Source organism: Ranitomeya variabilis, chromosome 3, assembly GCF_051348905.1.
Source record: "Ranitomeya variabilis isolate aRanVar5 chromosome 3, aRanVar5.hap1, whole genome shotgun sequence".
NCBI classification, from domain to species: Eukaryota; Metazoa; Chordata; class Amphibia; order Anura; family Dendrobatidae; genus Ranitomeya; species Ranitomeya variabilis.
The window spans coordinates 23,250,421-23,274,202 of record NC_135234.1 but is presented as its reverse complement, the minus strand read 5'-3'; the positions used below and the strand labels follow the sequence as shown (position 1 = coordinate 23,274,202).

The window sequence follows — 23,782 nt, the reverse complement described above, 5'->3', positions numbered from 1 at the left end:
CTCTGCCATATAGTGCTCTGCACCATTGCCCCATAGATGCTCCACATAAATCTGTGCTGCTGCTGCAATAAAAAAAAAAAAAAAACACATACTCACCTCTCTTGCTTGCAGCTCCTCGGCGCCATCTTCCCGGCGTCTCTCCGCACTGACTGATCAGGCAGAGGGCGGCGCGCACACTATATGCGTCATCGCGCCCTCTGCCTGAACAGTCAGAGCGGAGAGAGAGAGACGCCGGGAAGATGGAGACAGCGCCCGGCGAGTGGAACGAGGACAGGTGACTATGCGATACTTACCTGCTCCCGGCGTCCCGCTCCTTCCCCCTGCCTGTCTTCGGTGCCGCAGCCTCTTTCTCTATCAGCGGTCACCGGCACCGCTTCATTAGAGAAATGAATATGCGGCTCCGCCCCTATGGGAGGTGGAGTAGCCTATTCATTTCTCTAATGAGCGGTCCCACGTGACCGCTCAGGGGAAGAGGCTGCGGCACCCGGAGACAGTGGGACGTGCAGGGGGGGCGACAGGAGCCCCAGAAGCAGGTAAGTATATGACAGTGCTCACCCGCCGACCCCACCACCGATCATGACTCGAGTATAAGCCGAGGAGGCACTTTCAGCCCAAAAATTTGGGCTGAAAATCTCGGCTTATACTCGAGTATATACGGTAATTACAGACCACTAATCTCCTCCATAGTTGACCTTCTCCATTCATGGAAACACTTCACATTGTCATTTTCTGGTAGATGCCATTTAATTAAAATGATAGTGTTTCCTAAATTGCTATACGCCTTTCAGACGTTGCCCCTTCTCCTGACTCGTTTGGATCTAGATTTATTGAACCTAAACTTTCGTAGATTCATTTGGGGGGTTGGAGGTAGATCTCGAATTAGTCTTGCAAGATTACAGGCGACGAGATTGGAGGGTGGTGTTAATTTTCCTGATTTGGGAAGATATAACTTAGCGGCTAATCTTAGATATGCAATTGATTGGATTAGGGGTGTCTCACACTTTGCTAATGTTGAACTTGAGCAACAATTCTTCCCGCATATCTTGTTACCGGCTCTGCTACACCTAAGTGGGGAGGATCTCCCAACGGGAATACATGAACACCCATCACTATGGCAGACGTTGCAGACTTGGAGACACTGCAGAAAGATTTGCAACCTAAAATATGGTTTGTCCCCCTTCCAGCCTTTCTTGGGAAATCCGGGGTTCTTGGGGGGTTCCGCACCATCTTTCTATAAGCTTTTGGCTTCCCAGGGTTGTGGGCAGGCAGTGGATCTCATGGATCTTAATTTCTCAATATTACCCTTTGAAATGGCGTCACAACGGTTCCCAATATTTAGGAATAGACCATTCTTATTTCTCCAGGCGCGCAGCTTGGTACAGAAATGTCTGTCGGTGGGGGGTGGGGTGGAGGGGAGAATTAATCTAGATGGGTTTATTCGAAATGCAAAATCCAACCCGGCTTCTGTAAGTAACATTTATTCATTATTACGTAGAAGGTGGGCGGGGGAAGGGAAAACTACGGGAGTAGCGAGGTGGCTGAAGGACATGCCATGCTTAGAGATAAGGGACCTCTTTGAGGCTACTGTGTCACAAAGAAAGATTTTGCCATATAGTAGTTACACAGATATGGCACTTTTAATACTACACAGAGCCTACATTACACCTTGCTTGCAATCTAAGATGTCCCCCTCCACTGTCTATATGTGTTCTAAGTGCAAAGCTCATAACACTGACTTATACCATCATTTATGGAGCTGCCCGCAAATTCTGGGACTTTGGAACGAGGTACACAAAGAATTACAGGAAATTTGCAAAATAAATTTCACGCTTACTCCGCAATGGGCCATTTTTAATATCCTAGACGAGACGTCTCACAAATTACCTAAACACATTAAGGCAACTCTTATGATTTGGGCTTCGGCGACCAGGAAGAGCATTTTGCACCAGTGGCTAAGCCCTTTAATCCCTTCACTTCCTTTCATTCGCACTAAAATCCGGTTCATATTCAGAATGGAGTGGTTGGACGCACTGACTAATAGAGAGAAGCAGACGGGTAAATTCTTTTCCACATGGGCTACATTTATTCCATCGCTCCCTCTAGAGACCAGGGTGAAACTGAGAGCACATTTTGAAAATACTCAATGGTATTTACTACAGAGGATTGGTGGTAATTCACCAGTTTCATGAGATATTTCGTGGGTCATGTGTAAGCAGAGTATGGGGGTCTACTACTTTGGATTGGGTAGGGGGGGGGGGAGGGATTTGTGGTTACTTTATTAATTTACATTGTTATATTTTTGTATTATCACTGGATTGGTATATTTTGTACTGTCTCAGAAAATGCTAATAAACAGATTTTCAAAAAAAAAAAAAAGCGATCAAAAAATCTCCCGTGCCCGAGCATGTTACCAATAAAAACGTCAACTTGTTCCGCAAAAAACAAGACCTTGCATGACTCTGTGGACTCAAATATGGAAAAATTATAGCTCTCAAAATGTGGTAACGCAAAAAATATTTTTTGCAATAAAAAGCTTCTTTCAGTGTGTGTGACGGCTGCCAATCATAAAAATCCGCTAAAAAACCCGCTATAAAAGTAAATCAAACCCCCCTTCATCACCCCCTTAGTTAGGGAAAAATAAATTTAAAAAATGTATTTATTTCCATTTTACCATTAGGGTTGGGGCTAGGGTTAAAGTTGGGGCTAGGGTTGGGGCAAGGGTTAGGGTTGGGGCTAGGTTTAGGGTTGGGGCTAGGGTTAGGGTTAAGGCTACAGTTAGGGTTTGGGCTAAAGTTAGGGTTGGGGCTAAAGTTAGGGTTAGGGTTTGGATTACATCTACGGTTGGGAATAGGGATGGGATTAGGGTTAGGGGTGTGTCTGGGTTAGAGGTGTGGTTAGGGTTACCGTTGGGATTAGGGTTGGGGTGTGTTTGGATTAGGGTTTCAGTTATAATTGGGGGTTTCCACTGTTTAGGCACATCAGGGGCTCTCCAAATGCGACATGGCGTCTGATCTCAATTTCAGCCAATTCTGCGTTGAAAAAGTAAAACAGTGCTCCTTCCCTTCCGAGCTCTCCCGTGCACCCAAACAGGGGTTTACCCCAACATATGGGGTATCAGCGTACTCGGAATACATTGGAGAACAACTTTTGGGGTCTAATTTCTCCTGTTACCCTTGGGAAAATACAAAACTGGGGGCTAAAAAATAATTTTGGGGGGAAAAATTTTTTTTTTTAGTTTTCACGGCTATGTGTTATATACTGTAGTGAAACACTTGAGGGTTCAAAACTCTCACAACACATCTAGATGAGTTCCTTAGGGGGTCTACTTTCCAAAATGGTGTCACTTGTGTTTTTTTTTTTACTGTTTAGGTACATTAGGGCTCTGCAAACGCAATGTGACGCCTGCAGACCATTCCATCTAAGTCTGCATTCAAAATGGTGCTCCATCCCTTCCGAGCCCTCCCATGCGCCCAAACAGTGGTTCGCCCCCACATATGGGGTATCAGCGTACTCAGACAAATTGGACAACAACTTTTGGGGTCCAATTTCTCCTGTTACCCTCGGGAAAATACAAAACTGGGGGCTAAAAAATCATTTTTGTGGAAAAAAAATATTTTTTATTTGCATGGCTCTGCGTTATAAACTGTAGTGAAACAATTGGGGGTTCAAAGCTCTCACAACACATCTAGATGAGTTCCTTAGGGGGTCTACTTTCCAAAATGTTGTCACTTGTGGGGGGTTTCTACTGTTTAGGTACATTAGGGCCTCTGCAAACGCAATGCGATGCCTGCAGACCATTCCATCTAAGTCTGCATTCAAAATGGCGCTCCATCCCTTCCGAGCCCTCCCATGCGCCCAAACAGTGGTTTACCCCCACATATGGGGTATCAGCGTACTCAGGACAAATTGTGCAACAACTTTTGGGGTCCAATTTCTTCTCTTACCCTTGGGAAAATAAAAAATTGGGGGCGAAAAGATCATTTTTGTGAAAAAATATGATTTTTTATTTTTACGGTTCTGCATTATAAACTTCTGTGAAGCACTTGGTGAGTCAAAGTGCTCACCACATCTCTAGATAAGATCCTTAGGGGGTCTACTTTCCAAAATGGTGTCACTTGTGGGGGGTTTCAATGTTTAGGCATATCAGGGGCTCTCCAAACACAACATGGCGTCCCATCTCAATTCCAGTCAATTTTGCATTGAAAAGTCAAACGGCGCTCCTTCGCTTCCGAGCTCTGTCATGCGCCCAAACAGTGGTTTACCCCCACATATGGGGTATCGGCGTACTCAGGACAAATTGTACAACATCTTTTGGGGTCCATTTTCTCCTGTTACCCTTGGTAAAATAAAACAAATTGGAGCTGAAGTAAATTTTGTGTGAAAAAAAAGTTAAACGCTCATTTTTATTTAAACATTCCAAAAATTCCTGTGAAACACCTGAAGGGTTAATAAACTTCTTGAATGTGGTTTTGAGCACCTTGAGGGGTGCAGTTTTTAGAATGGTGTCACACTTGGGTATTTTCTATCATATAGACCCCTCAAAATGACTTCAAATGAGATGTGGTCCCTAAAAAAAAATGGTGTTGTGAAAATGAGAAATTGCTGGTCAAATTTTAACCCTTATAACTCCCTAACAAAAAAAAATTTTGGTTCCAAAATTGTGCTGATGTAAAGTAGACATGTGGAAAATGTTACTTATTAAGTATTTTGTGTGACATATCACTGTGATTTAATTGCATAAAAATTCAAAGTTGGAAAATTGCGAAATTTTCAAAATTTTCGCCAAATTTCCCTTTTTTTCACAAATAAACGCAGGTAATATCAAAGAAATTTTACCACTATCATGAAGTACAATATGTCACGAGAAAACAATGTCAGAGTCACCGGGATCCGTTGAAGCGTTCCAGAGTTATAACCTCATAAATGGACAGTGGTCAGAATTGTAAAAATTGGCCCGGTCCATAACGTGCAAACCACCCTTGGGGGTGAAGGGGTTAAAATACTTTTAAATCATGTGTGTGTTTTTTAACCCTTTCATACAATTGGATTAATAATGGATAGGTGTCATAATTGACGCCTCTCCATTATTAATCTGGCTTAATGTCACCTTACAATAGCAAGGTGGCATTAACCCTTCATTACCCCATATCCCACCGCTACAGGGAGTGGGAAGAGAGTGGCCAAGTGCCAGAATAGGCACATCTTCCAGATGTGCCTTTTCTGGGGTGGCTGGGGGCAGATGTTTTTAGCCACGGGGGGGGGCCAATAACCATGGACCCTCTCCTGCCTATTAATATCTGCCCTCAGTCACTGGCTTTACCACTCTGGCGGAGAAAATTGCGCGGGAGCCCACCCAAATTTTTTCCGCGATTTAACCCTTTATTTTAGCAGCTAGAGTGCCCACATTTTGCACATACACACTACTAACATTAGTAGTGTGGAATATGCCAAAAAAATAGGGATATGAGATGGTTTACTGTATGTAAACCATGTCTCATATCATGTCGGGTTTAGGCAGGAGAAATGAAAAGCCGGCAATTGAATTACCGACTTTTCACTAACACCGCTGCGTATTTCTCGCAAGTCACACTGCTGGTCCGTGTGGAATCCGTATTTTTCTCGCCCCCATAGACTTTCATTGGCGATTTTTTTTTTTTGCGCAATACGCTGACAAACGCAGCATGCTGCGATTTTGTACGGCCGTAGAAAGCCGTATAATACTGAACCGTAATATACGGCTGATAGGAGCAGCCCCATTGAGAATAATTGTGCCGTTTATTTTGCGAGTTTTACGGACGTATTTTCTGCGCTCTTACGTCCGTAAAACTCGCTAGTGTGACGCCGGCCTAAGGAATAAGGAGTGGGGATTGTAGTCTCCCTTCTTAAGGGTGATCCCCAGTCCTGCACCTTCTTCCTGCTGATCGACTCTCCATCTTTGCAGTCAATGGACTACTTTTTTGCTGCTTTTCCCTGGTGTACGTTGATCCTGATGGCATCTCCCTGGCTGAGTTAAAACTCTGTAAGATCAAGCAGGAGGCCTGGCCGGCCGAGGAGTACTGCTTGGAGTTCTGGAGATGGGCAACTGACACTCAGTGGAATGACCCTGCCCTTAGGAGTCATTTTTGTCAGGGTCTGTCAACTAGGCTTCAGGATTCTCTGGTGCAATATGCTACTCCAAAGTCATTGGAGACTGCCATGGCCTTTGTTATCGAGGTGGATATACACCACATGTGTGAGCCTTCTTCAAGCTCACACATGGAGCTGAAATGTTGCATGATGGATTATTAAGCAACATCATTTTGCACTCGAGATGGGGTGCTGCATCCAATTTTTTCTAAATATAAGGACTGGTTTGTAACTGGGAGGCCTTGCACCCAAAACTTGTTAGAAAGGTGCTGCTCTTTTTTATTTATCTATCTATCTATCTATCTATTTTGCATTCTTCAAGAACAAACTCTTTTAGAGCCTGGCTGGAGCAAGAGACTCAACTTGTCTCTTCAGAACTCCACATAGGAGGGGAAAATGCTGCAAAGTATCAATGCTTTCTAAAGGAGTGAGCAAAAAGAGAAATCTAAATCAGATAATTATTTTGTGTTATCGCCCTTTGTCTTCATCAATTCTTGTAGTCACACTTGCTCACAGTTTTTGAAGGAACTGGAAAGGGAGGTTGTTCCAAACATCTTGGAGAAACTAAAAACAGATGCCCTGCAGGTGCTTCTTGTGCAAATCAATCTGTCTCTTCAAGTAATTGCAGATAGACTGGATGATGTGGAGACCTGGGCTCTGTAGGGACCATATTATCCTTTCCAGGACTCCATGTTCTACTTAACGCTGCAGATAGTTCGTAATTACATTGGCTGCATGTTTTGGGTTGTTGTCCCACTGCAAAATAAATTTGTAGCCAGTGGGACTCCTCCCTGATGGCATTGAATGATGGGTAATTATCTGCCTATACACTGTGTGCAGAATTATTAGGCAAGTTGTATTTTGACCACGATACTTTTTATACATGTTATCCTACTCCAAGCTGTTCAGGCTTGAGAGCCAACTGCCAATTAAGTAAGGCTAGTATCACACTAGCGTTTAGCATGGCTGTGGACTTCCTCAGTGAAGCCTCGCCCACTGCCACGCCTCTTCATTCAGCTCCGCCTATGGCTGCATGCGGTGTGCGCACCCTATCTTTAACATTGGGTACGCAGGCCATGCCTCTGTATGCGGATGCCTCCGCATGCGTGGTTTTGATGGTGTGACGACCTGCGGCGAACTCAACGAGTTGCATTTTCGTGCACATGCCGCACCGTTAAAACGACACATGCGGAGGCATCCGCATACAGTGGCATGGCCTGCGTACCCAATGTTAAAGATAGGTTGCACACGCCGCATGCAGCCGTAGGCGGAGCTGAATGAAGAGGCGCGGCAGTGGGCGGGGTTTCACAGAGGAAGTCTGCATCCCTCCGCAGCCCGGCTAAACGCTAGTTTGAAACTAGCTTAAATCGGGTGATGTGCATCTCTGTAATGAGGGGTGTTGTCTAATGACATTAAAACTCTATATAAGGTGCGCTTAATTATTAGACAACTTCCTTTCCTTTGACAAAATGGGTCAGAAGAGAGATTTGACAGGCTCTGGAAAGTCCAAAATTGTGACCTGTCTTGAAATTGCCAAACTTTTGAAGCGTGATCACCGAACAATCAAGCGTTTTATGGCACATAGCCAACAGGGCCGCAAGAAGAGTGTTGGGTAAAAAAGGCGCCAAATAACTGCCCATGAATTGAGGAAAATCAAGCGTGAAGCTGCCAAGATGCCATTTGCCACCAGTTTTGCCATATTTCAGAGCTGCAACGTTACTGGAGTAACAAAAAGCACAAGGTGTGCGACACTCAGGGACATGGCCAAGGTAAGGAAGGCTGAAAAACGACCACCTTTGAACAAGAAACATAAGATAAAACATCAAGACTGGGCCAAGAAATATCTTAAGACTGACTTTTCAAAGGTTTTATGGACTGATGAAATGATAGTGACTCTTGATGGGCCAGATGGATGGGCCAGAGGCTGGATCAGTAAAGGGCAGAGAGCTCCACTCCGACTCAGACGCCAGCAAGGTGGAGGTGGGGGACTGGTATGGGCTAGGATCATCAAAGATGAACTTGTGGGACCTTTTCGGGTTGAGGATGTAGTGAAGCTCAACTCCCAGACCTACTGCCAGTTTCTGGAAGACAACTTCTTCAAGCAGTGGTACAGGAAGAAGTCGGTATCGGTCAAGAAAAACATGATTTTCATGCAGGACAATGCTCCATCACATGCCTCCAACTACTCCACAGCGTGGCTGGCCAGTAAAGGTCTCAAAGAAGAAAAAATAATGACATGGCCCCCTTGTTCACCTGATCTGAACCCCATAGAGAACCTGTGGTCCCTCATAAAATGTGAGATCTACAGGGAGGGAAAACAGTCCACCTCTCGGAGCAGTGTCTGGAGGCTGTGGTGGCTGCTGCACGCAATGTGGATCGTTGTTCATCATAAAGAAAGGTGGCTATATTGGTCACTAATTTTTTGGGGTTTTGTTTTTGCATGTCGGAAATGTTTATTTCTAAATTTTGTGCAGTTATATTGGTTTACGTGGTGAAAATAAACATTATATTATAACAATATACCGTACAATATATTTGGTTTTTATTAAGTTGCTTAATAATTCTGCACAGTACTAGTTACCTGAACAAACAGATATCCTCCTAAGATAGCCAAATCTAAATAAAACTCCACTCCAACTTCCAAAAATATTAAGCTTTGATATTTGAGTCATTTGGATTGAGAACAGAGTTGTTGATCAATAATAAAAATAATCCTCTAAAATACAACTTCCATTGCGGAATTTTCCGCAGCGGTTTTGATAAATCCGCAGTGCAAAACCGCTGCGGTTTTTACTGCGGTTTATGCTGCGGTTTTTCACCTGCAGCTTCCTATTGGAGCAGGTGAAAAACCGCTGTGGATTCCGCACAAAGAATTGACATGCTGCGGAAAATAAACCGCTGCGTTTCCGCGTGTTTTTTTCCGCAACATGTGCACTGCGGATTTCATTTCCCATAGCTTTACATGGTACTGTAAATGCATGGGAAACCGCTGCGGATCCGCAGCTGCGGAAACGCTGCGGATCCGCAGCAAAATCCGCAGCGTGTGCACATACTCTTGAGTGTGGTTCATTAATAACCACCCTCTGCTTCCTATGACTAAAGGTACCTTCACACTGAACGATATCGCTAGCAATCCGTGACGTTGCAGCGCCCTGGCTAGCGATATCGTTGAGTTTGACAGGCAGCAGCGATCAGGGTCCTTCTGTGCCATCGTTGGTCGGAGCAGAAAGGCCAGAACTTTATTTTGTCACTGGATCTCCCGTAGACATCGCTGGATCGGTGTGTGTGACACCGATTCAGCGATGTCTTCACTGGTAACCAGGGTAAACATCGGGTTACTAAGCGCAGGGCCGTGCTTAGTAACCCGATGTTTACCCTGGTTACCAGCGTAAACGTAAAAAAAACCAAACACTACATACTCACATTCCGGTGTCTGTCCCCCGGCGCTGTGCTTCTCTGCACTGTGTAAGCGCCGGCCGGAAAGCAGAACACAGCAGTGGTGACGTCACCGCTGTGCTTTCTGTCTGGCGCTTACACAGTGCAGAGAAGCACAGCGCCGGGGGACAGACACCGGAATGTGAGTATGTAGTGTTTGTTTTTTTTTACGTTTACGCTGGTAACCAGGGTAAACATCGGGTTACTAAGCACGGCCCTGCGCTTAGTAACCCGATGTTTACCCTGGTTACCAGGGGACTTTGCATAGTTGGTCGCTGGAGAGCGGTCTGTGTGACAGCTCTCCAGCGACCACACAGCGACGCTGCAGCGATCGGGATCGTTGTCTAGATCGCTGCAGCGTCGCTAAATGTGACGGTACCTTTAGTCATTTCTTAAGCCAATTATACATATTTTCCCCGTTGTTCTCCTTTTATGTATCAAATGCCTTTGAAAAGTCCAAAAGTTTGACCACAATGTTGGGATATTGCTTATGCTGATTGTATGTACAATTATCCACTCGTCTAAAACCAGCATTAGAGATAGTTTTTCACAATTAGAACTTTCTTGTATGGAAATTAGATACAGAACCCTGAAGTTCAGCGTTTTCTGTAGATCAATTTCTGTGTGAATCCATATCTGAATAGGAAAATTGAGTGATCTGATCAACTTCAAACAAGACCTGGGCATTGATTGTAGACAAATTGGGGCCAGAATCGTTCTGATGAACAGGCAGTGCACAGTCAAGAAAAATGTATAGTACCCTGGTGTTAGACTAATTAGACTGAATGCACAGCTTGTCCCTATGCGCGGATAGTTTTTAACAGACCAGGACAAATTACAGCACCCCTGCTGTTTAAAGGAAACATAAAGTGATTTTAGGGATCAAAAAAGGAATGACTAAATTACTAAGCATTGGGAAAACATTGATCAGATGAATCTAGATATAATTACTGATGAGAAGGTCAGAATTTGGCTCAAGCAGCATGCATCAATGAACCCTTCCCGTCAGGCGTAAACATTTTAGCATGATGGAGGTTCAGTAATGATGTGAGCCATCTTGGGTCCTCTGATACTTTTGGACAGTAGGAATTTACCTTGAGTGTTCTGATAAAGAAAGTTCATCCCTTGTTAGCAACTGTTTACTCTGTAAGAGAAGCTCACTTTAGCAGGACAATGTGCTATTCATAGAATAGTAGAGTTGGAAGGGACCTCCAGGGTCGTCATGTCCATCCCCCTGCTCAAAGCAGAATTCACTAAACCATGTCCAGCTTCTGTTTGAAGGCTTCCATGGAAGGAGAACTCACTACCTCTCGTGGCCGCCTGTTCCACTCATTGATCACCCTCACTGTCAAAAAGATTTTTCTAATATCTAATCTGTGTCTCCTCACACTCAGTTTCATCCCATTGCTTCTCGTCTTTTCTTGTTCAAATGAGAATAAAGATGATCCCTCTACAATGCAAGGGTCATATTGTAAAATTCATGCCTCCAGTGGCGTATCGGGGGGGGCAGCCGGGGCATGTGCCCCGGACGCAGCCGACAGGGGGGTGCCAGCGGGCCACCTGATGATGCGGCGGTCCAAGGAGGCTCGGGTGGGACTGCCCTTGTCCCGCAGCAGAGCCCCTCCACCGCAGAGAGCCGCACACCACAGCTATTGCTGCCGCAGCTCTGTGCGCACAGGACCTGTGATGAGGTCACATGAGGGGAGGAGTCAGGAGTCACATAATCACCAAAATGAATTCTTGCCCCGGGTGCCAGAAACCCTAGATACACCTCTGCATGCCTCACACATAAACAAAACCAAGCCATGCTTAGCTCAGAGATGGCCATTTTACACAAATTGCTCACCAGTGTTTTCACTATTTTTTGTGTACCAAATTGTCACAAACACTCTCCACAAAGGAGGGATTGATGTGTCAGTCTGCTGATAACAGAAACACAAAGAAAGGCCTCCTATACCTACAAATTATTAGGCTAAAGGCAGCCATACACATTAGATGGGTGTCGGCTGAGTAATGCATTTACTCCATCCACAGTTATCTTGGCCGCATCTCCCATATACAGCATCGCTTGTTCCGCCTAACAAGTGCTGCATTGTTCTTTATGAGAAAGCCACCAAGAAACATTTTCTCCAGTGGCTTATCTTCAGGAGAATACAGCGATTGGCAGTGTGAAATTGGACATGCCCGATCAACATCTCCCTCTCATCCTCACAGTAGTGTCGTTCGAAGCCATTGATGTAGGCAGATTAGTCCGGCATTAGTCTAAAGGTACCGTCACACTCAGCGACGCTGCAGCGATATAGACAATGAGCCGATCGCTGCAGCGTCGCTGTTTAGGTCGCTGTAGAGATGTCAAACACAGCAGCTCCAGAACGATGCAGGAGCGATCCAGTGACGTAACGGTGACGCACTTATCGTTCTCACAGGTCGTTAGCTCCATGTAAAACATTGCTGACATCGTTGCTTTTGCTGTCAAACACGACGATACACGCCGACCTGACGACCAAATGAAGTTCTGGACTTCTAGCTCCGACCAGCTATATCACAGCGGGATCCTGATCGCTGCTGCGTGTCAAACACAACGAGATCGCTATCCAGGACGCTGCAACGTCACGGATCGTTATCGTTCTCGTTGTAAAGTTGCTGAGTGTGAAGGTACCTTAATGTGTTTGGGGATCTTAAAACCGATTTGTACACTGGTGATTTTGTCATTCGTTATAACTGATTAGTATCAAGACTATAAAACACCGATCACAGGACCATCTGGGAAAAATCCAACCTAATGTGTTGGACTATTTTCAGTAGCTTTCATATGAAGTGGCCAATATTTTTGGTTAAGAAATTTAAGCCCACAGATAAGTCATAAATATCAGATGCTGATTTGGTGTTTTAACTTACGGTAATTCAGACTGACCAATCAATTAAAACAAATTAAGAAAGCTAAAATCTCTAGTCTATGGCAAGCTTAAAGGATTGTGATCTAGTCAGGACCTTCGATCTACTGGTTGCCTACCTGGGCTCTAAACCATTTCTAGGATGAGGTAGAACAGGCTGTTCAGAGTATTAGTTCCTCCATCTAATTTGTGAGAAACTATCCTGTCCGCATGGGACAATATTCCTGCAATGTGATTTCAACAGCTAATGGAATCTATAACATGACAAATTGCTAAGGTTCTGAAACCAAAGGAGGTCCAAACAGCTTCTAAACGGGTATCTATAATAAAGTGGCCATTTAAGACACTTTAGTCACCTCCACACGCATGTTGTGAGTATCCATTTACAATTGATGATTAGGGCGATACTACACATCATGTAAGTTTTTATTTTGCTTTCAGTCCTCCATGTTTTGCACAGGTTCCTTAGGTACGGAACAATCACTGCTACAGTTTCCTTTGAAAGACAATGGTTTTCAATGACCCACCAGCGATGGACAAGCACCGAAACCACATGGCTGCAGATATATTAGACCTCGCTCTTGAGATAATCTACTTGATAACTGGAGAGGTAAGAGATCCACGTGACATCACTATTATTAATAAAACAGGTCAATGATGGTAAAGGTGAAGGATTTATTAGAATACATAGTGGGGAAAATAAGTATTTGATACACTGCTGATTTTGCAAGTTTTCTCACCTACAAAGCATGGAGACGTCTGTAAATTTTAATGGTAGGTGCACTTCATCTGTGAGAGACAGAATCTTTAAAAAATCCAGAAAATCACATTATATGATTATTACATCATTAATTTGCATTTTATTGCATGAAATAAGTATTTGATATAATAGAAAAACAGAACTTATTTGGTACAGAAACCTTTGCAATTACGGAGGTCATACGTTTCCTGTAGTTCTTGACCATGTTTGCACAAACTGCAGCAGGGATTTTGGCCCCCTCCTCCATACAGATCTTCTCCAGATCTTTCAGGTTTCGGGGTTGTCGCTGGACAACGTTGAGTTTCAGCTCCCTCCAAAGATTTTCTATTGGGTTCAGGTCTGGAGACTAGCTAGGCCACTCCAGGAACTTGAAGTGTTTCTTATGGAGCCTGGCTGTGTTTTTCGGGTCCTTGTCATGCTAGAAGACCCAGCCACGTCCCATCTTCAATGCTCTTAATGAGGGAAGGAGGTTGTTGGCCAAAATCTTGTGATGCATAACTTCATCTATCATTCCTTCAATACGGTGCAGTCATCCTGTCCCCTTTGCAGAACAGCACCCCCAAAGTATGATGTTTTCCCCACCATGCTTCACGTCTGGAATGGTGTTCTTGGGGTTGCACTCATCCTTCTTCTTCCTCCAAACACGACGAGTGAAGTTCTACTTTGGTCTCGTGACCACATGACCTTCTCCCATTCCTCCTCTGGATCATCCAGATGATCATTAGTGAGCCTCAAATTGTGCTCTGCAGGATTTTAATCCATGACAGCGTAGTGTGTTACTAATGGTAATGTTTGAGACTGTGGTCCCAGCTCTCCTCAGGCCATTGACCAGATCCTCCCATGTAGTTCCGGGCTGATTCTTGACCTTTCTCAGTCATCCTTACCCCACGAGGCGAGATCTTGCATGGATCCCTAGACCGAGGAAGACGGACAGTTCTTCCATTTTCTGATAATTGTTGCCTTCTCACCAAGCTGCTTGCCTATTGTCCTGTAGCCCATCCCAGCCTTGTGCAGATCTACAGTTTTGTCCCTGGTGTCCTTAGACAGCTCTTTGGTCTTGGCCATGGTGGAAAGGTTGGAGTGTGATTGTGTGTGTGGACAGGTGTCTTTTATACAGGTAACAAGTTCAAATAAGTGCAATGAATGCAAGTAATAAGTGCAGAGTAGGAGGCTTCTTACAGGTCTGTGAAAACAGAATTCTTGCTGGTTGGTCGGTGATCAAATGCTTATTTCATGCAATTTAATTATTTAAAAATCCTACAATGTGATTTTCTGGTTTTTATTTTTAGATTCTATTTCTCACAGGTGAAGTGTACCTAAGAAAAAAAAAAAAGACCTTTTGCAGGTGGGAAAACTTGCAAAATCGACAGTGTATAAAATACTTATTTTTCACACTGTATATAATGATATAATGATCATTATCTCGCCACACACAGGATTACACAGTAGTAAAAAAGCCATCTGGCAAGAGAGTGACCCCACAAATGTCAAAAGAAGAGAGTGAAACCCAGAGCGACATCACCGAGACGATGCTTCCATCTCTGATACATGAACAAAAGATTATAGAACTTACCAACAAGATCACCGAGCTGCTGACCGGAGAGGTGAGCGCTGCTGGGAACGCTGGGACATTATACATGGTGTCAGAAGGATGACGGTGTCATTGTGTGTGTCAGGTTCCTTTAAGGTGTCAGGATGTCGCCGTCTATTTTTCAACGGAGGAGTGGGAGTGTTTAGAAGGACACAAGGATCAGTATAAAGATATAATGATGAAAGATCACCAGTCCATCACATCCCTGGAGACGGAGAGACCTTTACTGATTAAAGAAGAGATAACAGGTTGGTGGATCACCTAGTCACCAATCATCTGATGGTTAGATATAAATAATTTATTCAGTCACTGTTTTTATTCCTTATAGATGGATCAAGTATGGGAACTCCGCTAGAAACATGTCCCTATCTTATATATTCCCATGAGTTTCCAGAAAAAATGCCAATTCCCCAGCTGGATCAAAAGGTAGACTAAGCTTCAGTTTCTGCAAATTATTTATAGATTGACAAAGTAAGCTTACTATAATGAAGTATACTCTATGCTCTATTTCATTTTCAGGTTTATTTTTATATGTTCGGCAATGGCTACAAATGGGTTCATTGTGATAGCTAGCTTATGCTGCATGGCTGGAGGTTGTTATTGGAGAAGGCGTTTGGTGGATTTATGTATGACTGTTTCTAGATTTTTAGTGTGTGATAATTCCCTTTCTTCTTCTACTTTGGTTTATCCCCATCCTCCACTCCCCGGTGCATTCCTCTGTTGTTTGTGTGAAAAAACTATGATTGGTATTTTCCTTTATCCCTGTTCATATTACCTTGTTAGTCTGGTTGATGTATTATGGTATACTACCAATCCTCTCTTCCCTGGGTGGAGGAAAGGTACAGACTGAGGGCGGATTCAGGAGGGCAGATTCAGAAGCTAAGACAAGGTATATGGTCCCGGCACCTACACCACCAGAAGTAATCCAGGGAACAGGGCGAGCTAGGGCACCCCTAGCAGTAGGTTCTGGGAAGAAGCCCCTGGTCCTGGAACACCCAACAACCATATGGGCAAGCAGGCTCAGACTAGGGATGAAATTCAGCCCTGGCATTTGAAATCACACAGGCCCATGTTGTCCCCTTCCCCTTTAACCGGATGGGATATATTACTAATATGACCCTGGATGGAAGAAAGGAAGATTTACTACAAGACCAATATTTCTAATGATACCCGTGGCCTGCTGGGGTAAGTGATGGAGTCAGCGACTTTGTGCTCCGTCACAACTCTTAACAGTATGGGTATCTTGAGACCACCGATTCTGTGAATAAGGTAGCAGACAAGGCAGCCCATGACCAGACAGGCCCTTCTGGCATTTGCCAGAATTGCCAGATGGCCAGTCCGGCCCTGTGGGCAAGTAGGATCAACCTTTGCTTAAAACGGCCACATGCTGATGGGTGGAGTGTTCAGTCAGGAGTGTATTAAAAATGTCAGGAGACTGACCGTCTCAAGCTAAGAGAGAAACTTTATATGTAAGTGACAAATTTAATAACAGCTTTAATTTGTCTCAAGAAGCCATGTCGAAATATATTAAGTAGTTTTTCATATAAAGTCACAATAGAAGACCGATTAATTAACATACTTCCCCATGGAAAATTAAAAACAGGCTGTACTCAGCTCTGGTGCCGGTACCGCTCCAGCAATGTCGACACCAGGTCTCCCGTGACCTTGTTATGTCCTATGCGTCCTGCTGCCAATCAATGGCCACTAATGGGCCAACTTCACGCTCACTTCCTTTGGATGAAACTGAGATCCAGAAGATGTGAGAGCTGGTGCTTCTTCCTGGTGTCAGGTATATCCGAAGGAAGAGAGAGTGAAGCGGTCCATCAGTGGCCATTGATTGGTACTGAGGACGCACATGACCTAAGGCTTCTTTACTGTAAAGGCGGTCATGTTGCTGATCTAAGAACTGGTATTTATACTCACAGATGTCCTCTTCAATATGGATTTAAATAATTTCCTGCAACATAATGACAAAACCATTTCGATTATTGTGTACAATAAATGGGTGAATGTCGATGCTGGCGGTCCACCATTTGAGGACATCCCTCTACCATTATAAAAAATTGGTCAACAACTTCTAGGGGTACTGACCTTTTGCCTGGATATAAAATAATTAGGACTCAATTTTTTGTGTTTTTTTTTTTTTCCCGCATTTCCTTTATGTGTGATCCTTTCAGAAAAGTTACGGTGAAATGACGAGTGACCTTGAAAAGGTTGTATCTGTGAAAGGTAAGGCCCTATCAATTGATCTGGTGTTTTATGTATATCGCATGGAATTTCTCCTCAATTGAGTTGAATCAGTTGATATCAACATTTACTATAAGGTTAAGAGGAATATTACTTGATAATTATTTACTTATTTTTTTGATAGGAAGTCTAAAAAATGTTTTCCTAACGAATAACATTACTACAAAGAGCGCCACTCTAATAAAACTTGCTAAGAACGTAATTTGGCCCTCGTAGAAGTTCACTGATAGCAAGCAGAGGTCTTCGTGAGGAATTCAACCACAATCTATTAGAAAGTTGTACCTCTTTTTACTTAATGGTTATCTAAGAATGGACGAGCTCCTAAACCTGGAAAAACACAGCAAATTCCATTAAATCAAGCTGGGTCACATAAAGTCTTTGCACGATTCTTTTTCTGAGCCATATTGTCAGTCAAGACGGAACTGAATATATGATATAAGACCTTGTGAAGACCCAAAATATATACTCGATGTTCAGCACAGTACATCAAGTAATGTACAGTGGAGCGCCCCCATAGGACCATGGGGTACTCGGTACCGGGTCCTTCGATATTCTGTGGGGATGTCACGGTGGCTGACCCGGTCCGTGGCCCTAGGGGAACGTCTGTATTCGGTCAGGGTGACCGACGCTGCTTAGGGGTCCGCTGGGGTGATGTGATGGCAGCTAGATGGTGTACCTTCCCACAGGTGAAGTATGTCCCCAGGGCTTCCCAGTGTGTAGATGGTGAATGGTGAGAGGCGCAGTGAATAACGAGGACACCAGGTTGCAGTCTCTTTACCTTTACTGAAGGCTTCAGTGTCCACAGTACAGGGTACGGACCACAGGGTAGGCAGAGTCCGGCCGGTCTGAAGGCAAATCCAGAGTCCCCTCTTCCAGGTGGAAGTCTTATAGCTGTGAACATAGCTGCCTTATAGCGGTGAGCATAGCTGTCTTATAGCGGTGAGCATAGCTGTCTTATAGCGGTGAGCATAGCTCCTTATAGTGGTGAGCATAGATGCCTTAAAGCGGTGAGCATAAGCAGCCTTATAGCGGTGAGGACAGCTGCCATCCCAACAGTTGACCCATATTTAATACCTAGCATCTTTCAGCACACCCCGCAATGATGCCGCAGCACAAGAGAGAGGACCACTTACTGCAAGAATGGTACTGTCCTGGTGCTGTTCCTCTCATGACTTTATCTATCTGGGGGATAGCAGTCATCACTTCATACCTCTTAGGAGATGGTGTAATCATCAAGTTGTGATTCTGGTAGAGAGAGAGAGATTCATGGGAGGAAATGAGGCCAACCGTGGCGTCGAGCTGCCGAAGCTCTCAGACATGAATGGGAAAAGTTTCACCAATATTTTCGACGTCAAGACCCTTACATTATTACATCACCGTCGTAAGTCAAAATTAACTTGTTCACCAAAATAGGTAACTCTGCAATCGTATCGTAACATCACCATTTGAAGACACCACAGTAAATGACACACATATGTCCAGCCCAGGAGATCAGACCTCGAAACAGATTCTGACAACACTCTGTAAATAGCGGTCAGCTTCGACATAACAGTGATATTACTTGCGGTGCACTAGGTCTACCACGTCTGCAAAAATATACATATAGCAGAATTTCAAAAGCTCTCTTATTTTACCCCATGGATTTCAGTGATCTCAGTACTTTATGCCAACTGATAGCTCTACTTACCCAACCACCGCCTTAGATGCCCCACATGTAGTGTCTTGTCCTGATGCCCCGGGACCAGATCCAAGCTGAAACACAAGCACAATATACAAATAGAAATGTATAAAATGCACATAATATTTATATGCAAAATTGTATAACCAAATTATAGAATTTTATACATGGAGGATGATAATACCTGAGGGGGCGACAAACGTTACCATAGGAAAATCTACACTGCGTGGAACCACATTGGTCATCATATTATGGTCGTCAAAGATTTTGAAAACTCGGACATTGGGTATTACCAATGTAATATGGTCCAGCAATGTATTTATTTCATGCCGAGGATTAAGGCTTAATTAGGGTGGTGCACAAAGAATGGTCTTGTCTCAAAGAAGTGTGAAGGCAGAAGAGCATGTGGTGAACACATACCGTGTTCTATCAGGACTAGGTGCAGATAGGACTACCCTCAATTGGTCAAGCACCATATTCCGGTTGGGGACACACAAGATCTTCTCTTGATCAGTGCTGGCTGGGCGGGTTCATATATAATGAAAATCCTCTTGGAAAATGCACCTAAAATTGGCCCTATATTCAATGTGTGACAGACTTGAACCCTTAGTAATCGAACAAACTACACTGTGTTCCAAATTATTATGCAAATAATATTTCCTCATATTATCTGAATTGCAGTCATTGTTATTTTCCAGTCATCTACTATTCTAGTATAATTGCAATGTTTTGGAACAAACTGCCTATGAAAACAGGGTCTTTTTAAAAAAAATAAACACTCAAAATGCATGTTCCAAATTATTATGCACAGCAGAGTTTTCAACCTTTTTTTTTATTATTTTGAACAAAAAAATGGTGAATTGTGAAGTTATAAGCATTATCAGCTTATTACAAAATGAAATCAAACAATTTTCAAGTGAAACCTTTATTCTAGGTGATGTTACATTTGCACATAGGACCCCTTGTTGGAAAGAAGCTTCTGAACTCTCTCGTCCATTGAATTTGTCAGTTTTTGGATGGTTTCTGCTTCAATTGTTTTGCATGTGGACAGAATACCCTCCCAGAGCTGTTGCTTAGATGTGAACTGCCTCCCGCCATCATAGACACTCCTTTTGATGATGCTCCAGAGGTTCTCAATGGGGTTGAGGTCAGGGGAAGATGGTGGCCACACCATAAGTTTGTCCTCTTTTATGCCCATAGCAGCCAGAGATGCAGATGTGTTTTTTGCAGCATGAGATGGTGCATTATCATGCATGAAAATGATCTTGCTGCGGAAAGCACGGTTCTTCCTCTTGAACCATGGCAGGAAGTGTTGTTTTAGAAACTGCACATAGATTATGGAATTCATCTTTACCCCTTCAGGGATCATAAAGTGGCCGACAATCTCTCTCCCCATGATTCCAGCCCCAAACATTACTCCACCTCCTCCTTGTTGGCGCCTTAGCCGTATTTTCATGGGGTGTCCATCCTCCACTCCATCCATCTGGACCATCGAGCGTTGCACGGCACTCATCGGTGAACAAAACAGTTTGGAAGTCAGTCTTCATGTATCGTTTGGCCCACTGGAGCCGTTTCTGCTTGTTGCAGTGGATAGAGGTGGCCGACAGGATGGCTTACGCACAGCTGCAAACCTCTGAAGGACCCTGCATCTTGTTGTTCTGGGGACGATGGAGGCACCAGCAGCTTCAAAAACTTGTCTGCTGCTATGACAAGGCATTTTTGCAGCTGCTCTTTTAACCTTACGCAATTGCCTATTGGAAAGAGTCCTCAATTTTTCCTTATCAGCACGCACACGTGTGTGCTGGGAATCAGCTACATACTTCTTGATTGTGCGATGATCACGATGAAGTGTCTTGGCAATGTTGATTGTAGTCATGCCTTGACCTAAATACTCCACAATTTGTTGCTTCTCAGCAGCAGACACATCCTTTTTCTTTCCCATTTTGGCAAAAAATGTAGGCTGCTTAATAATGTGGAACAGCCTTCTTAAGTAGTCTTGCCTTTATTTGGACACACCTGCCAAACTAATTTGCGCAGGTATCTGCAATTGCTTTCAGTGATATAAAAGGCCCTGACACACATCACCATCAATGAGTTTAAATGACAAACAAAAAAAATCTAACCTTATCACTCCTAAACACTATGTGCATAATAATTTGGAACACCGTGTAAGAGTAAAAAACAATTCAGGTTTCCGATTTGCAACTGGTCATCAGACTTCTTCTTAACCACTCCAAATAAGTACAAAACTACCCATCTGGCTATATGTACCCCCGTCTTCTAAAAAGCTAGAATTTTAGCCAAAATTTAGGACATAGTGCACCTGCTGATAGATCATCACAGTCCCCTGCTAAAGGGCTAAAACTTAAGACATCTTTTGAAAAAACAGAGATTGCCAGTATGCCGCAACCTCAACCAACCAGTTTAGCCTCCAAAAACAAGTTCTGGGAGAAGATACTCAACACCATCTTCCGAGGGCTGCTCTCCAAACCACTTCTTAGAAGCCTTCATCGCAAACCATAGTATGTAAGGTTTTAGTATCATTATAGCGTTGTTGTTTTTTATTACTTGGGTCCTGGCTTTGAATGCAGTCTGAAAGAAACACAGTGAGTTGCCTTCAGGTTTATGGACTGCAGCTGTCACTTGGCAAAATCAATCACTAGTGTTCCTTGTACCTTTAGCCTTAAAGAGGACCTATCACTTGTGATTTTACCAGATGTAAATGCCACCTCTATCCTTAATCCAGCATTGTTTTTCTTGTGATCCTTCACCTAACCTTTTCCTGAGATGTGGCCACCTTTTTCCTTGTATATAAGTCAAAAATCTATTTTACTAATCCCACCTATTGAAGATGGCAACCCAGGCATTGACTTATAGGGTAGCAACCTCCAACATATGGAACTAGCTCGATAGTTTTGGACTGTATTCTGATATGACTTGACTGCATGTTGCTCACTGTCTGGATTTATTACCTGAAAAATGAAAAATCAGTAGTTTTGTTCCTGAAAAATTCTGATTTTTTATTTTATTTTATTTTTTCAGATGAAGACTTGATGAGTGGCTCCCAGGGACCAGTCCTTATATCTCCCTTTTATGAACTGGAGTATTATCAGTTCCTGATTGACAGAATTTTTGCATGTTCTGAATGTGGAGAACATTTTAAAAATAAATCTCATCTTGCCATGCACGAGAAAACTCATAGAAATGAAAAGCCGTTCTTATGCTCAGAATGTGGGAAATGTTTTAGTAAAAACTCAAGTTTTGTGGAGCATCAGAAAAAGCACACAGGAGTGAAGCCGTTTTCATGCCTGGAATGTGGTAAAACTTTTAATAGAAAAGCTTATCTTATAGGCCATCAGAGAACTCACGCAGGGGTGAAGCCATTTTCTTGTTCCGAATGTAGCAGGAGTTATAATCACAAATCGAGTCTTATGAAACATCTGACAAATCACACTGGATTGAAGCCGTTTTCATGTACAGAATGTGGGAAATGTTTTAACCGTAAATCGGGACTTGCAGATCATCTCAGAGTCCACACAGGGGAGAAGCCGTACTCGTGTTTGCTATGTGGGAAATGTTTTAGTCAGAAATCGGGTCTTCTTGTACATCGAAGAACTCACTTGAAAGACAAACCAATGTAAAGTTTATATTGCAGAAATATGGCAGGTGTGGAGCTACATTGTAGGACTTGCTGCTTCGTGTGGTTTTCTGGGAATTTCCAAAAAACATTAAACAAATTTGTAACATGTGGAAATAAAACTAATACAACACATTGATGTCTTTGGACACCATATTCCTTCTCTTTGCCGTTTGCTCATCTTAAAATATTCCTTCTTTGGGACGTCCTGCAGTCATCCCTCTACTACAACTCGTATACAATACGCTTGAACCTCCATCTTTACCTCCTTAGTACAATCCATCACCTGCCAATGCAACTCAAGCTGCGTTATTCGTCGCCCACCACACATCATATCCAGTTTCTTTCCCTCCCTCTTCACTACCTTTCTTTGCATAACACTTGACAAGCTCAAAGTTCCTTCTTTATGTAACTAGGTCACCTGTGATTAAAATCTCTGCGGCTGCTGTCTTCGTAATCTAGATTGGTTGACAATTTCTGGTCAACCAATGTGTCGAAATTCTAAAAAATATGGGGAATCTTAAAATTGCTACTGAATAATTCTAGACAACATAGGATAAAGTCAAATGTAAATATCCTAAGCGTTTCTGCATCGTCCTGATCTACATCATATTTGAGCCTGCCTGATATCGGGGCTTGGATTGCGCATACGCACTGTAAACGTTTGACGCATGCGCAGTTAAATAAAGAGCGAAGATTACTTACACTCGTCATGTCATGTATTGAGCAGGGAATGATTGGGTGTCCAATGTTCCACACATGTCCCACAAATCAAGAAGCCAAGTAAGGAAAATAAAATGGCTAAATCTGCAAAAAAGGTGCATAAGCAAGATTTTTAAAAAAATAAAATAATCCCAGAAAATGCCTTGTTGTATTAGTATTATACAAGAAAAATGCTGCCGAGTGAGTCGCTTTCAAAAACAAGGGTTAAAAGTTAATTTTAAGCAATTAACAAAATGCAAAGTGAATGAACAAAAGAGAAATCTAAATCGCAGCAATATTTAGCGGCCATCCTTTACCTCCATCATCAGTGTCTGGTGACCGCCTGTCGCCTACATCACTTCTTCCAGGTCACTTGTACACAAGTTACGGAGGATCTCAACAGGAGATTGTTCCAAATATCTTGGGAGACCTGATCCCAGATCTTCTGTGTATGAGGCCTGTGCGGATCCTTCTGTCTCTTCATGGGATCTCAGACAGAATGGATGATGCGAGATCAGAGCTCTGCGGGGGCCGGATCATCACCTCCAGGAGTCCTCATTCTTCTATATGGTGATGATAGTATTTAACCCCTTTCTGCTTTGAGGTGGGCTCCGGCGGTGAGCCGCGACATGTCAGCTGTTTTCAACAGCTGACATGTACCCGCAATGGTCGCGAGCGGAATCGTGATCCGCCCGCTCCCATTAACTAGTTA

At 43.4% G+C, this 23,782-nt stretch overlaps 1 protein-coding gene across 4 annotated transcripts in view; it reads left to right on the top strand.

The window, feature by feature from the left end:
• LOC143815000 (gastrula zinc finger protein XlCGF66.1-like) overlaps positions 1 to 22,512 on the top strand; it is a 51,273-nt gene extending 28,761 nt beyond the window's left edge. For 2 of the 4 annotated variants that reach the window (XM_077293770.1, XM_077293767.1), the window contains 6 exons: positions 12,916 to 13,065; positions 14,652 to 14,819; positions 14,892 to 15,054; positions 15,135 to 15,232; positions 16,984 to 17,035; positions 21,774 to 22,512. In XM_077293770.1, the coding sequence (XP_077149885.1) occupies positions 12,964 to 13,065; positions 14,652 to 14,819; positions 14,892 to 15,054; positions 15,135 to 15,232; positions 16,984 to 17,035; positions 21,774 to 22,372 (1,182 nt within the window). In that variant the 5' untranslated portion in view covers positions 12,916 to 12,963 and the 3' untranslated portion in view covers positions 22,373 to 22,512. Of the gene's footprint in view, positions 1 to 11,987; positions 12,217 to 12,896; positions 13,066 to 14,651; positions 14,820 to 14,891; positions 15,055 to 15,134; positions 15,233 to 16,983; positions 17,036 to 21,773 lie in introns of all 4 variants that reach the window. The other 2 variants (XM_077293769.1, XM_077293768.1) reach the window with 2 other exon arrangements.
• The last annotated feature ends 1,270 nt before the right edge of the window (positions 22,513 to 23,782 follow it).